Source organism: Diorhabda carinulata, chromosome X, assembly GCF_026250575.1.
Source record: "Diorhabda carinulata isolate Delta chromosome X, icDioCari1.1, whole genome shotgun sequence".
NCBI lineage: Eukaryota > Metazoa > Arthropoda > Insecta > Coleoptera > Chrysomelidae > Diorhabda > Diorhabda carinulata.
In genome coordinates, this window is record NC_079472.1 from 57,994,225 (window position 1) to 58,009,745 (window position 15,521).

Here is a 15,521-nt window from a genome sequence, read left to right on the forward strand (position 1 = left end):
GATTAAACAGGACCTGGTCCTATTGAAAGAGGAAGAAGAAGGAGGGTTCAGGTACAGTACCATCAATAGCGCGAAGAATGCCACAAAATTGAAACCGCATAAAATGTTGATGGTAATATTTTTTTAACGTACCTTTCTAGAAATCAAAATATTTTCTTCACCTTCTATGCGCTTGCATACCGGCTAGCGTTTTCAGCTAAAAACCATGTAGTAGATATCACCATCTACCGATCTTATTTTGGTGCCATTTTTCCCTGATTGGAAGCTTGGCTTCGAATTTCTTATCAAGTAGGTAGATCCACAAGGATTTTATTGGGGATATTGAGCCCTTTCAGCCTTTCCTTTCTTCGAAATGTATCCCGTATCTAGTCCGGTGTCTTGGCAGAGTCTTGTCGTACCACCAGAATGGTTTTTTGGACAGTCTTCTTCTTTTAGACCAGAATAAGTTCAGTCTGTGTTTTTAAATAATATCGAATATCAACTTATAATCCCAGCTGACTCCAATGGCCTGTTATAATAGACACGTAAGGCATCTAAACCTCCTGTCCAGATAATCACACTCCTTGCTGTGCTGTAGTTTTATTCTGTTTATAATCGGTGTGAAAACTATAATCTCTATTTTCTTAAGATTGACTGGAATTTGTGTCTTTTTGCAGCTGGTATCTACTAGTTTCATAGATCTGCGAGTGATTTGTAGTAGGGAATTAAGAGATGGTCTACGAGCGATAAAGATCTTTAGCGTAGCAAACTACATCGCACTCTACTTCCTTTATTTCCTCCAGTAGTTCTTTTACTACTAAATTCCATGGTAACTAAGATAAAACAAAAGCTTTTGGGCGAGTTGAAATTCATGTATTTTGATTATTGGTAGATGCTAATGAAAAAAAAATCATTGGAATTCGTCTTGAAGAAGTATAATAATATAATAAAAAAAAATATATTGCGAGGCGAAATTGTACAAAATTAGTCTTTTCTCAACTTTATATGGCTTTAACCTTAACGTAATCCACAATAAGTTGTCCACCATTATTCCAGCTAGGCAACCATTGACTTCTGCTCTCATAGAACATTTTTACTTGCACATTATTTCGATTTTTCCAAGGTTTTAGAACATCTCCAGACTTGAAATCATTTGGAAAATCGTTGATGCCACCCACTCCGATACCGATTACTAAATGAGCCTGAAAATAAAGTCAGTAATCACTCGATATATCTAGGAGTCAGTTATCACTAACAACTCTATACAGATAATCGTAAAAATTGAAGTTCTCAAAAATTTAAATACAAACCAGTGATAAGAATTTGGTCAATATACAAAGATTGCTACTAAGCTTCGAAATATGGCAACACTGATGTGAATATGTCAAATCTGACATCGCCCTCATAAAGTTTGACATGGTGAACGTGCTGTGAACGTGTTGTCAGACCACAGATATTTGAAACATTCATCTTGGTCAAAAAATGGATTCAAATAGCCGCTTTTGACGTGGATTAAATCAACAACAGTGTGCCGATTAACTCGGTTCGACTTTTGTTGATGAAGCATCATCTCGAGCCACCTTGTTTTCCAAATTCTATTGTGTTCGTACTTCGCTACAGGATGAATTTCGTGACGGTTGTCCAAACTCGACTGTTGTACCAGACAACATCGATGCTGTTGGTGAACTCATATTGCAGGATCTTCATTCGACATACCTTGAGATCGAGGCATACATGGGTATTAGTTTGTTAGCGCGTAAATTCGCAATCGCTCAAAAAAAGCTCGTGGCGATTGGTGCGAAGAAATGCCGAAAAAATTCAAAAGACATCTCTAGACTAAGCAAGAAATTAAACAAAAAATAGACTGTTTATGACTTTCAAGACGAGCCAAATCCAACAAAAGTTGTTCGCGCAAAAAGCACTTCGAAGGTAATGGTTGCCTGTTTTTTAAGAATAACTGGACATGTCACTGTCGTTCATCATTAAACGGTACACCAGCAATTTTTTGCTAAAAGTGTTTGAAAAAATCCACGAAAATGCGAGCTGTCCTACATCAGTTAACACGCTTTTGAAAAGTCAAAACATGGAACATTTTATCGGAATGGCCATATTAAATTATAAATATTTATTTATATTTGTGTCCAAACTTGAGTAGCAACCCTCGTATAACAAAGTTATTTCTTCTAAGACCCAAAAGTAAACTAAAGAAGATATTGATCAATTTCTGTGCAGTTATTTCACACAAAGTTATTTCTTGATAATGATTTTTAATTAGAAAATTATTTAATTTTCACTTACGCGAACTGGTGGTTTACTTGTATAACCAAAAGATGGAATGTCTGTAGAGTTTATAGCGCCATATCTTTGTCCATCTATGAATAGTTCAATTTTTTCTAAAATAGTTTTTGTATTCAATTTTTTGTTCAGAATTTCATATATTTTGGAATTATTTTGTTATATTCAAAAAGTAAAAATTACGAGGTCTGGCTATTGAATAACGAGACTGCGCGCCTAGAATACGCCCAAGACGGGTGGGGTAAAAAACGAGTACTGCGTTGGGTATCTAGATATCTTGTCTATGCACGTCTCAATCTACAATTTCTCGTTAAATTGAAAAAAACTCCGACTTAGTACTATAAATTGTTGCAATAGGCATATGGGGACAATTCTCCATTTCGTGCACGTGTTTTTGAGTGATGTAAGCGCTTTAGTAGGGTCTGAGAGAGCACTGAAGATGACCAGCGTCCAGGTCGCCCTGTGACTGTTCCAACTCCGGAAGCAGTGACCAAATTGTGTGAACAGATAATCGAATGAGCATCCGGATAATTACAGAGGCTGTAAAAACCGATAAAGAAACGGTTAGATAAAAATTTTACACGAGGAATTACACATGGCAAAAATCTGTGCGAAGTTGGTGCCAACAAATCTGATTTGTGCTCAGATTTCTCAGGTTAGAAAGGTTAAAACAAATTTGCTATGAAAGGGACCCGATTTGAGTCGATAGAAGCGGTAAAGCAAAAAACGGCAGAGCTCCTAAAGGCATTCACCAAAGAAGACTTTCAGCACTACTTCGATCAATGGAAAAAACGTATGGAAAGATGTGTGGCGATGAAAGAGGAGTACATTTAAACGGAGCATTCGAATGTATAGGAATTTTCATAATAAAACCCTTTTTCGTAACCAGTCTCGTTATTTAACAGCCTGACCTCGTATCGCAATAAATTACTGACCCTTCACTTTTGAATTTTTGAATGAATGAATGAAAACATGTTTACATAAAATCAAAACTTAAGTTATATGAATATAAAAAAATTGAAAATTATAATGAAAATATACTAAACTTGGATGTTAATGAAGGAATTAAATCTCCTGAAAAAATACAGCGAGGTACATATCGCAAATTATACTTAAGAAATGGTAAATGCTGAAATAGAATTAGTTACCAAAGAAACAGCTTAAATCAGTGACATTAATAGAATTAAATAAAAAAGTAAGATAAAACAAATACATATAATACTCATATGAACTATACAAGGTGTTCCAATGAACGGTAATTCCGTCTCAAATGTGGCTACAAAACTGAAAAATAATTGGGGTAAAAGTAAAAAATTTTCTTAACGCCGTCCGTATTCAAAATGAATGGTATTGAACAAACTTTTTTCACGATTCTGCCGAAACTACTGACAACATTAAAATGAAATTTTCTCTGTACCACGGTGGAATGAACGCATCTTTTGCACCTATTTCGAAGCTATATGCTAATATGATAAAAATGGATGTGAATGGAGGAATTGAATCTCTCAAAAGAAAATACAGAGATGTATATTTCGCAAACTATACATAAAAAATCAAAATGACCAAACCTAAGAACACCTGGATTATAAAAAGTATAATAATATCATGTGAAACGAAATAATTTCTTTATAAATCATGGAGGGAAGATGGAAATAACGAATCACCCAAAATTGAATACGAAAAAAAATATTAGATAGGCTAACCGGTATGATGACATGGAATTTGTGACCAAAGTTAACAGTTAAAATCAATGACACTAATGGAATTAAATAAAAAAAGCAAAATAAAACAAATACAAAACTCATAATACTCATATAAACTATAATATAGGGTATTTCAATTAAAAGTGATCCCGTCTTAAAGGTAGCTAGAAAACTGAAAAATAATTGGGGTGTGGTTGATAAAAAATTTTCTTAACGCCTTAACAAAAATGTTCAAACATTTTTCACGATTCTGCCGAAACTACTGGCAGCATTAAAATGAAATTTTCTTTACAGCACGGTGGAAAGAACGCACGTAAGATTTTGAAGATTTATGCATTGGTGAAGGTTCAATCTTTTCGTCTCGAGATAACAAACAGAACAATATTTTAATCCATTAATAGTCTCGAACGAATAACAAAAAAGAAAAAGTTTCACTCTATTTTTTGTACTTCAGAGTATAACCCTAAGTTAGTCTAACATCTTGAAATATTGGGGTTTACTACAGCAAACAAATTCTTAATTAGAATTTTCATATTTTTGGAAATAGTCGGTGAAGTATAACACACAATTTTTTCACGTGCTCATATAAACAGAAATTCTTCAAAGTCAGTTCCGGGAATCTGGTTGGCTAAAGTTGATAGTTCAAAAGTTTCGTTTAAACTTTTTTTCTCAATTGTCAACCCTATTAACTAACAAATGTATCAGTAAAAGCTGGATATTGCTTTTTATATATGAAATAAAATATATTATTGTTATTGTTGTTAAAGAAAAATTTTTTGTTCTACCTGGAGTCCACCTCATTCTATAAATGTGAAAATCATCACTTAAAGGACCAGTTTTGTGTCTATAGGAGCTCAACTTCTTACTACGTGTCGGTTCAATCGGACTCAGCATTGGGCCTCCGAATAACAAAGATCCTCCAATATCTGTTCCATCGTTTCCAGTAAAAATTTTGTTGCCTCGAGAATAAGCGATAACTAATCTATTGTAATTTTCATCTTCTAAATATATTTCTGTAAAGGAATTAAGAAATTTATCAATTATTGTTTTTAATTACTTTTTATAACGTGCTATAAAATATTCAGTTGACATTCTGTATAATTCAGGAAATGTAGAACATCAAAATTGATATGGCTATGTAGCGTTTTTTTGTACTCCTATTTTAATATCTCCAGATGCAGTAGAAGATCTCAATTATTTCCCCGACCTAACTCCATGTGACTATCTTTTATTCCTACGCATGGAAAAAGGCGGAAAACATCATTTCTACAACTTTGAAGAGATCAAAAAAAGAGGGATGAGCTGCCGGGCATTCTTACAAATGAGTAGAAAAATGTGTTGGACAGGATTGTTCAAATGTATAATAGAGAGAATATTTTCAAAAATAATTTCGGTTATAATGGATCCAGTTAGAATAAAAATAACTATGACTAACTCTTAATCAAAGATGAAAACGAAGAAAATGTTGTGAAATTCATTTGAAATAACTTTTGGTGTCAAACAAGGAGATTTGTAACCACGCTCTTCATTATACTACTGCAATGACCAGAGAGGGTCCATCTTCATCAATATACCTTTATTTGAGCAAATGCGAATGATGTAGCAATCATCGCCTGGGGTAAATGTCCAAAGAGTTGGAAGGAAACAGAAGCTAATTGTTAATCAAAGAAGACAGTAGACAGTCAGTTTATATCACAGTGTGGGTCTCCAAAGATCAAAGAAAAGTCCAGTACCTTTAATTGGCCAATATAGGTTTCATAAGAGTCCCAATTCTAATTATTTCGAATTATCATGGAGAAAAAAGTAGTGGAACCAAGATAATTTCAAGACAGACAAAGCTGAAGGTCGACAAGAAATTAGTTTGACTAATTGGAGTAAAAACTTGATACTTACTTATATAATCATGAGAATATAAGAATATATGAGCATAAAATCATAAGAATATACGAAATAATTGGAACTAATAAAAAAAATCTAGATAGACAGATATTCAAAGTATGGAAGATTCTAAAATGTCAAGGAGAATCCTAAGAGTCTAAGTATATGATTGAAAACTAATTTTATTTTCAAATTCGCCATCCTCGCTCAAATTCAATTGACAAAAAGTGTTTAGCTCTATCCCAAATACTCTGGTTTAGAAAATTTGGTAATAAAACGTTTGAATTAAACTCATCACTTGCTAAAGAGCTGCCTTATGGGTAGGTAGACTTCTAAGAATTTCTATCTACTTTCACTATGACTCGTTAAATGAATGGTGAGAAATTGTGTGTGAGAAATTTTTGTACCCAGAGATTAATTTTAATATTGTCAATATAATGGAATGCTTGTTAGAATCAGAGAAGTTCTGGAAGTACACCTATGAAACGATACGGGCTATAATAGAAAACTAAAGAGGAAGAGAGCAGGAACTAGACATAACGAAAGACAGCTTTTGCAACAAAGCAATACGAGAGCGGATATCGTTGCAAAATGAGGAAGCCTAGGGGGGTTTAGTCGATAAGAGTTTGACAACAACGTCGGGGATATCTTCCAATAACTATAATGATACGATTGAGAGGATTTGCAAATGTAGCAAAATGTACGGCTGCCATTGCAGTTTAAAGATTTTGTGTCTTAACTTCAGTTGTTCAAACAGTAGTTTAATTTTCCAATGAAGGGAGCTCAAGCTTGAGGTTTAGCTTAGAGTCTGATCATCAGATGCTTCTTCAAATTGTGTTAGGAGTGTTATACCACTAACCTTTATTGAACTAGTTAAATGCTTAATTACTTTTCTCTATAATAATTTTGAAAAAAAACTCTAGAATGAGGACCGTTTTGTTTGACTTACCCGGGTACATCCATTCTCCAGAAGGAAGCTTTGCTTTAACTTCGAAATCTGCATAAGAAAATGTTGTTTTAGAAACGAGTCTTCCGGAAATTACAGGGTTATGAAGTAGATATATTCTACCTTTGCACCGTGCTTGTTTTGATACTGCCCTAGTACACCTAAAATAAGTTGGAATGACAGGAACAGGAACAGCTTATAGTGAGAATATGTCAACTTTTTTTAAAAATCCCTAATTTTAACAGAACATTTTAAAAACAAATTCTATTCAACATTTAACAAAAACATTTTCCAACGATTGAGAGTCGAGTTTTCATTCTTTGGAAAAGTCAATAGTTTCAATAGTTTCATCATACCCATCCGATATATCTATAGTGCTTTCAAATATATCCTTTTCATCTTGAAGTTTTGGTTTAATTATCAATTGATTATTTCTTATTAGGACCACATCCTTATCCTTTTTATATATAACAAATTCATAATCCTGAAAAGTAAAAGAAAAAAATTTTTTATTAACATTCAGCTAAGAGGAAGAATTAAAAACGCATAAGATCCCGTTTTCATCAGCTTTCAGCTTTCATCGAGGGCTGCAGACTTGCAGAAGTGAATGAGAAAAGTTATTCCATTTCAAAAAATTCAAATTTATTGTTATAACGTTCAAAATTATTTTTTTTAATAATTTTTGAGAGAAATTTATTAAATTATTTTGATAAAAATTATTAAAAAAAAAATTAATTTTAGAACAGAAGACGCCTAAATTGAATAACATTTAAGAGCATGAACTTATCCAAAGGTCTAAGAAATGAGAAATATATATAAGCGTTTTCTTATCGGGAACGTGGCAATGAAACACCAAAGTAGACTTATTTTAATATATTTTCCGAGCTTTCGAATATTTATGTATTCATCGTCTGAGGAATAATTAATTGAGATTTGGAGTGGCTTTAGGTTGTATAAATTCTTGTGAAAAAAGCCACCGCAAATCTCAATTAATTATTTCCCAGACAATGAATTCATAAATATTCGAAAGCTCGGAAAATATATTAAAATTAGTCTACTTTGGTGTTACATTGCCACGTTCCCAGTATGATAACGCTCATAATATAGCTGCAGCAAATTTTGGAAAATGAGAACTCTTTATTAAACTAATAATCCAAGCTTTCGGGAAGTGTGGTTTCCATTATCAGGAAAACTAAAAAATTAAATGAAAATTCAAACCATATGTGTTAAATAGGTTATATTTGAAATGTTTTCAATTTGAGGAAGAATTCTTAGGTGTTTTCTTAACGCAAAATATTAAGGAGTTGGGTTTCACATTGACTGTACATGTTATAATTCTTAAATACGTGAAAATATCCCAAATATTCACTTGAATTGATTTAATCATCAAGTAATGCCCATATTTACATAAAATACCACGTGATGTCACTTATTAAAACCGATAATTCAAGATATACATGTGTAATATTTACCGTTTTATCTCTAGCCCGGGTTGGAAAGCAAATGACCGGCCGGAAATGTATTAGTTGACAATAGATAATCATTTATTTGATTTATGATATCTAATTTCAATCAACTATTAGGTGCGATTGAATAAAATCGGTCATTCTCATAGTCGACACGGGGTAACTCACTAATGTCGTTTGAAGTACAAACCAACCGAGAGGGCTCTGATAGCATTATCTGCTATTATGCACCAGAATATCATGGGAACACCATCCACAGAAGGCCTTATTGGCTTATGGCTTGTGTTTCTCTACTACTTATCTTCAAACCTTTTTGATCACGGCTGCATTGCGACAGTTCGCTATCCCTAACTTCCTCACATGCATCTAGCCATTTTAAATGTGGACGTTCTCTTCTTTTTTTGCGTCGTCTCCACTTGTGATGGCTCTTTTCGTGGAGTATTTCTGTCCTTACTATATAGCCTTTTAATTCTCTCCATTCATCTTGTTCCACTATTGATCGTCCAAAAAAATTTCTTAATACTTCTTTCTCCCATCCATATAGCCTGGTTTCCATTAAAGAGGTAAGCAGATTTACGAAGATATGCTTAATACCCTACCCTTGGTGATCAATGTCCTTCGTATGCGAACGTGAAAAATTGAAGTGCAAGCTTCAACAGAAGTAAATTTTCCATTGTAGATGATGACCAGTTTCTGTGTCACTCCCCGAAAATATCGATGTAGTTCATGACATAATTTTATCAGACCATCTAATTTGGCTAGAACGGATATTTGAAGCACTGAATATTTCAAACGAACGCGTTCATCATATAGTTCACGTCAATTTGGACATGAGACAATTGCTGCAAAATGGATCCCCAAATGTTTGAATGTTGACCAAAAACGTGTAAGGGTAGAAGCATCGCGTTCGATCTGTGCTCGATTTGAAAACGATGTAGACTTCTTAAACCGAATTGTTACTATGGATGAGACTTGGGTACAGAAACGATACAGAAACAAAGTAACAATCGATGGAATGGCAACATTTTGGTTCTCCAAGAACTAAGAAGTTTCGTGTTCAAAAATCTGCTGTAAAAGTTCTTGCTTCAGTTTTTTGGGATTACTGACCACTCTATGGGAAAAAATTAGAGAGAAAAGACACGGAAAGCTTTCCAAAGGTGTTTTGTTTTTGCAGGAAAACGCCCCTGCACACAAATCTCATGTTGCTGCGCAAAAAATTCGTGATTCAGGGTCTGAATTACTAGAACACCTCCTTATTCACCAGATTTGGCTCCGTCCGACTATCACCTTTTTCCTCATATGTTAAGTAATAAAATATTTTGATATTGAAATTTTGTTTAGTTATATAGTAGGCTAAGAATTTTTCAATATATCCTCGTATGTTTTCGGTTTTGTTTAGTGCCATTTCCACCAATCGTATCAACTCTTTTTTCCAAGTTTCGCTAGAGCTTGGTACAGGTGTTTGCTCAATATTAAATCATATGCCTGTTCAAAGTCGATAAGTAATAGCTTCAAATTCAGTCCTTGTTCATTATGTATCCTTTTTAATACGAAAATTTGATCGCTATTCGATTCTTTGAACCCGTCCTGATGCTCTTCTACTAGTTCGTTCAAGTATTAATATTTATATATACTCTTTCCATTAGATATATCCAATATTTAAGATACCTAATGGAAAGAATATGGGAATTAGAAACAATATCGATAAATAATTCTACTGTCTTTTTCGAAAACTTTCTGCCCATTGTCGATTTATTATTTTCATACCTATCGACGCCATCTTGTCTACTTTCGATTTATAAAAAGTGGAACTTAAATTAGATAATAACAGAATTTATATTTACGGGTTCATCAGGGATATACTGCTCCACCAACCATTTATCCTCATTTACTGAACTGCTCTTGAAATCGTCTTCAAAAACTGTTGAATCCTTACATATTAATACTGAACCGCTTACAAGGGATATACTATTTTCACAAGTGGATGTCTGTGCTTTCAAAAGTTCTAAAAATATATAAGAATAAAATAATTTCGCCAGATTAACATCGAGGAAAAATAACAAATACTTCAAAAGATAGAAAAAAGCTAAAGCTCCAAACGTTTAATTCCACTAAAATATAGTTTATTTCATGATATTGATTTACTACCGGAAAACCGACTATAATTTTAGGAAGCTATTTGCATTCAAATGCTATATACTATGTCAACTATCAGCTATAGACATCCTGTAGACTTCATGTCACTGTGCTAGGAAAAGCTGTAAAGATCCAAGCACGTCGAATGATCTGCATTTTGAAGATATAGATACTAAATGTGAAATATGCAAAACTCGACTGACACCTTCGTAAAAATACAGATTACTTCGCTCCATGTAATCGGCTTTCCAGCAGTTCGAATTTTGCTCTATACCCAATACCGGATTAAGATTTATAAGGCCCGGGGCTAAAATAATGACGGGGCCCCCTTGAGGAATTCGAAAACCCGGAAAAATTCACAAAATAATATCAATACGTTAGATTTGTAGTATCAACACATCAAAAAATACAGAATGATTTCCAAATGATAGGGTTCTCTTGGACCTGGGGCCTGGGGCTATAGCCCCCCCAAGCCCCTAGCTTAATCCGGCCCTGTCTATACCCACAAACCGCTGTCGTAAGATACAGAGAAGAGGAATGTACCTCTAGATACCAAAAATTGTCTTTATCAAACTGTTGGATTTCGTTTTCAAACAAGACATGAAAATGATTTCTTAGTAAAAACCTAGCCTTTCTCTATAAAATTGTTCTCTTTCACATGTAAAATTGTTCAGCATATTTATGTAATTACCTTTGACAACCCACGATCGATCATTTTTTTTATAACCTAGATTATCATGTTGAACATATACAGTGTAATGTATTTCATCTCCCACGTTTAACGCTAAACTCGGATTATCGTAAACAAAATAGCCCCTCGTTTTCTTCTTGATTTCTCCACTAAACTCTCCCGGCTCATTTTCTGCTAGTGGATCAATTCCCTTTTTCCCGTTGAATACAAACAATTGGTCTAATTCATCAGCTGAAACGAAGAAATAAATAAGTCCTGAAAATCAATTATGTGAGAGGTGTGTTTAGAAGTTCGATAAATGATCCGATATCTCAACGGAAATATGTATGTAGTACATATGACAATCTAAAGAGGGAGTCCCACATAGCAGAAGACTTACCCGTTATGGATAATCAAACGTAGTCAGTATGAGAGGTGTCATCGTGCAATGTTGCAAGTTCTGTTACATGGAAAAGGCTACAAGGACACATTATACGTTTGTGAAAGTGTACAGAATAGTAGCCGCGAACAGAAAATGTGTTTACAGTTGATTCAAACGTTTTAGTCACAGCTAGGAAACGACTGAAGCATTAGCAAGGACACGATTTGTATCATCGTTGGCGCCGATTTGGGTGAGAGAAATATGTGTTCTCAATTTGTTCTGCACGTTCAAAAAGCTGTTATAGATTTCATTACCATGTATGATTCGGATCCATCTTTACTGCGAACCATCATTACAGTGGATAAGACCTGGTGCTACCAATTCGATGCTGATACGATGGAATGGCGTTTGCCGTCTTTCCCACAGTCCAAAAAGTCCAAAGTCAAGACAATGTTGATCACCTTTTTCGACAAAGATGGAATCACCCATAAAGAATTCGTTCTTTGGCTCAAATCGAGAAAGAGACAATTTTGACTATGACCAATCCGGCGTGTTTGGCCATAGTTGAGCAAGATTGAGTAGTGGGTGCTGCTGCATAATAAGAAGACCGCTCACTTTACAATCCACGTGCGCCAATAGTTTTTGTGGACTTGGCGTTCATCCAAGGATGTGAGACCTTCGTTCCGAGATGGATTCCAAAAGATATCATTTTCTGATAGCTTTCAGAAGCATTGTAAACGTTGTCAAAAGTAAGTTTTGTACAATAGCGACTAGTTTTGAAGCAAATAAAGGTAATTTACTTGTATCTTTCGTTTCCTTTTTTATCTAACACCATTCACCGAACTTTTTAGACACACCTCGTATATAGTATATAGTTTCAAACTAGTGGAGTTTGTTGAAGCTACCTTTGGCAAATAAATTTTTGAAATCATTTAAAACGATATTATATAAATATTCTCAACACACTATTGATATTTGTACGCGAAAGATTATTTATGATTGTTTTTCTTTAGTGTTTGTAAAGTAATAAAAATGAAAATTGTTTTGCAAACAATAAATAAAACTAAAAACAATGTCGCAATCGCATTTCTAGGTTATATTCGTGACATCTCTGTGCGTTCCAATTGCTCTGGTTGAATTTTGTTTAAAAAGGAAAAGATGGAATCATGTTTATACGCGTTCTTTGTCATTTTTTATCAAATAATCCACTTTTGTGTTGAATAGTCTACCACGAATGACAGTCATATACTTTTTCCTTCTATCTTTGAAAAGATATCTTCGATTATCGGGGAATAGTCCGATCAGAATTTCTTCCAAAAGGAACAACTGTAGAAATTGAATTTAAAACGAATGTTTGCGAAACGATATGCGAAGAAAGAAACCTGGAAAATGAGCAAATAGTATTTTTCACCCTCTCATGTTATGAGACAAGTAATGAAAAGTTTAAACCCTTTGCAGTGTCTGTCAAGAAGCATAAATATTGAACAACGCGTGAACATCCAGTTAGTTGCAATTTGAGGAAGAAAAGTGCATGACAAATGTTGAAATTTATCAAAGACTATGATTCTAAAAAACAAATTCAGAATTTTCAATGGAGAATTAGTGACTCGACTCGCCTTGAAAAGGCCCATCAGTATTTTCGATTATGGGGGAATATTCCGATAAGAATTTTTTCCAAAGGAAACAACTATAGAAACTGAATTTAAAATGAGTGTTTGCAAAGAATATGCGCAGAAATAAACCTGAAAAAATGGGGATACAGTATTTTTCACACTCTCACGTCATGAGACAAGTGATGACAAGTAAGTTTTCAATGGAGAATCAGTGACTCAACTCACTTTAAAAAGGTCCATGGGGGAATAGTCCAGTCAGAATTCCTTCCAAAGGGACAAATGATTTAAAACGAAAGTTTGTTAAACGATATGCGAAGAAAGAAACCTGGAAAATGAGGAAATAGTAAATTACACATCATCACGTGATGAGACATGTAATGACAAGTTAGAACCCTTTGCAGTCACTGTTAAGAAACATAAATATTAACAACGCGTGATCATCAAGTTAGTCTCAAGTTGAGGAAGAAAAGTGCCTAGGAAATGTTGAAATATGATTCTAAGACAAAAATTCAGAGTTTTCAATGGAGAATCAGTGACTCAATTCGCCTTGAAAATGCCCATTAGTATTTTATTATTATGGGGGAATTGTCCGATCAGAATTCCTTCCAAAGGAAACAACTCTAGAAACTGAATTTGAAACGAATGTTTGCGAAACGATATGCTAAGAAAAAAACCTGAAAAATGGACAAACGGCTTCTTATTTCACAAGTCACTTTTCATTCGTCAGTTTTTGGCTGCTAAAAAACCAGATTTAGTATTACGTGATCTCTTGCTCGTACCGAAAGTGGAAAATATGCGAAAAGAAAAATATATAGACTATAAATCTTAAGTTGATATGGCCCCTACAGAGCAGATACCAAAATAAACTAGATGAATTTAGTTTTAATGTAATTTAATAAAGTAATTCATTGTAGCGAATTATGAGAATTAAAACCCAATGATAAGAATTAAAAACCAATTCTGAATTCAAAATTATTTCATCGGATATCGTTGCGATGAAATTTCGAGCAGTTGCCAACTGATCGTAACTTATAGTGAAAGTACAATTTATGATTCACCTGGCATTGAGGCTCTAAATCCTTTTGGAGAAAAGGCTTCCAATTTCAATTCCGGCACCACATATTGACCATTCACTTTTACTATTATAAAAAAACACAGCCAAGGAAGAAACTTCATATTTTCTAACCTTATACTTATAAACTCGGGTTATCATTCAGTAGTCTTGGGTTTGATATGTGTTCTTTTATTTTTGAATGACCTCGCGATGGACGTAAATACCAGTGGCGGGCGCTGCTCCATAATATAATTATTATTTCAAATAATTAACATGTGAATAAACGATAATATCAATAAACAAAATATTGAATCGTCCGTTCATTTCACTGATTGTAATGGAAGAGGTGGCTAATCTAACTTCCGTTATGTTGATTTAAAAACCACATTTATTTTTGTATGTAACTACAATGGAATTTGTACAGTTTCACTCTTTATGTACATCCAAAATAAATTACTGATAGTAAATTCATATATCCTTGTTTATATTTTTGTATCCATTTAAGTTATTTCATCCTCATCCTAGCTGAAGGGCGATAGTGATAACAGGTGATATAATCTGATATTTGAAATATTTATTATTCAGTCGTATTGGTAAGAAATTTCATATTTTACACCTATCTAGTATATTTCTAGTTTAATTCTATGCTAAACTCTGAATTGTGTCTCTTATGTCTACACCAGAGGTATCGGGTACCTTCGTGTCAGAATTTAACATATCTAACTGCTGAACTAAAAAACTAATGATTGATTGAAAATAAATTCTGTAATTGCTTTTGAATATTAATCGCAAACTAATTTATGGCATTATCTTCATGATTTTATATATTTCTAAAGACACAATACAACAACAATTTTTCGTCCAGTGGAATTTCTTGTATGTAGACTTAGTTGAGGTTGTTGCCATGTTTGCAGAATTTATAGATTTTCAATAAGTGCAATTAGCGTCTTGAAATTTATCATAGTTTGAATATTTATTTTAAAATCTTGCTTCAATCCTTGCCATATATAATTCTTCATAAAAAAAGTGAACTAGAATTAGTTGCACTTGAGAATTACCATTAGCACGTGTAGACCTTTTGATTAATTAATTTTTCATCATTCGTTTTTCCGTAGAAGAGAGAGGGAGAGATAGAGAGAGGGAGAAAGAGAGAAATGTTTTATTGTCAAAACTTGTTTACAATTTGTAGACAAAAGCTTGTAAAGAACTAAGAAACAAACATACATATAACTGAATACAAAGACACAAATAAGATGAAATCTAAATATAAAGTATACACCAGAAAACTAAAATGAATAACGAAATTACTTTTTAAAATCTACACATGAAAATTTTTATACAGAAATCGGCATAAATCACGCAACGCTCTCGATAAGTCGGCATATATCTATGCGGGAGG

At 33.6% G+C, this 15,521-nt stretch overlaps 1 protein-coding gene across 1 annotated transcript; it reads right to left on the reverse strand.

Annotated features, from left to right (window-relative positions):
- Positions 1 to 898: 898 nt before the first annotated feature.
- Positions 899 to 14,305, reverse strand: LOC130902504 (beta-1,3-glucan-binding protein-like). The gene is made up of 8 exons (XM_057814700.1): positions 14,127 to 14,305; positions 11,095 to 11,325; positions 10,112 to 10,272; positions 7,158 to 7,285; positions 6,805 to 6,962; positions 4,763 to 4,990; positions 2,278 to 2,372; positions 899 to 1,181 (listed from the first exon to the last, which is right to left on the reverse strand). Exons 1-8 carry the CDS (start codon positions 14,242 to 14,244, stop codon positions 981 to 983), a joined length of 1,320 nt encoding a protein of 439 aa, XP_057670683.1. The 5' UTR covers positions 14,245 to 14,305; the 3' UTR covers positions 899 to 980.
- Between the last annotated feature and the right edge of the window lie 1,216 nt (positions 14,306 to 15,521).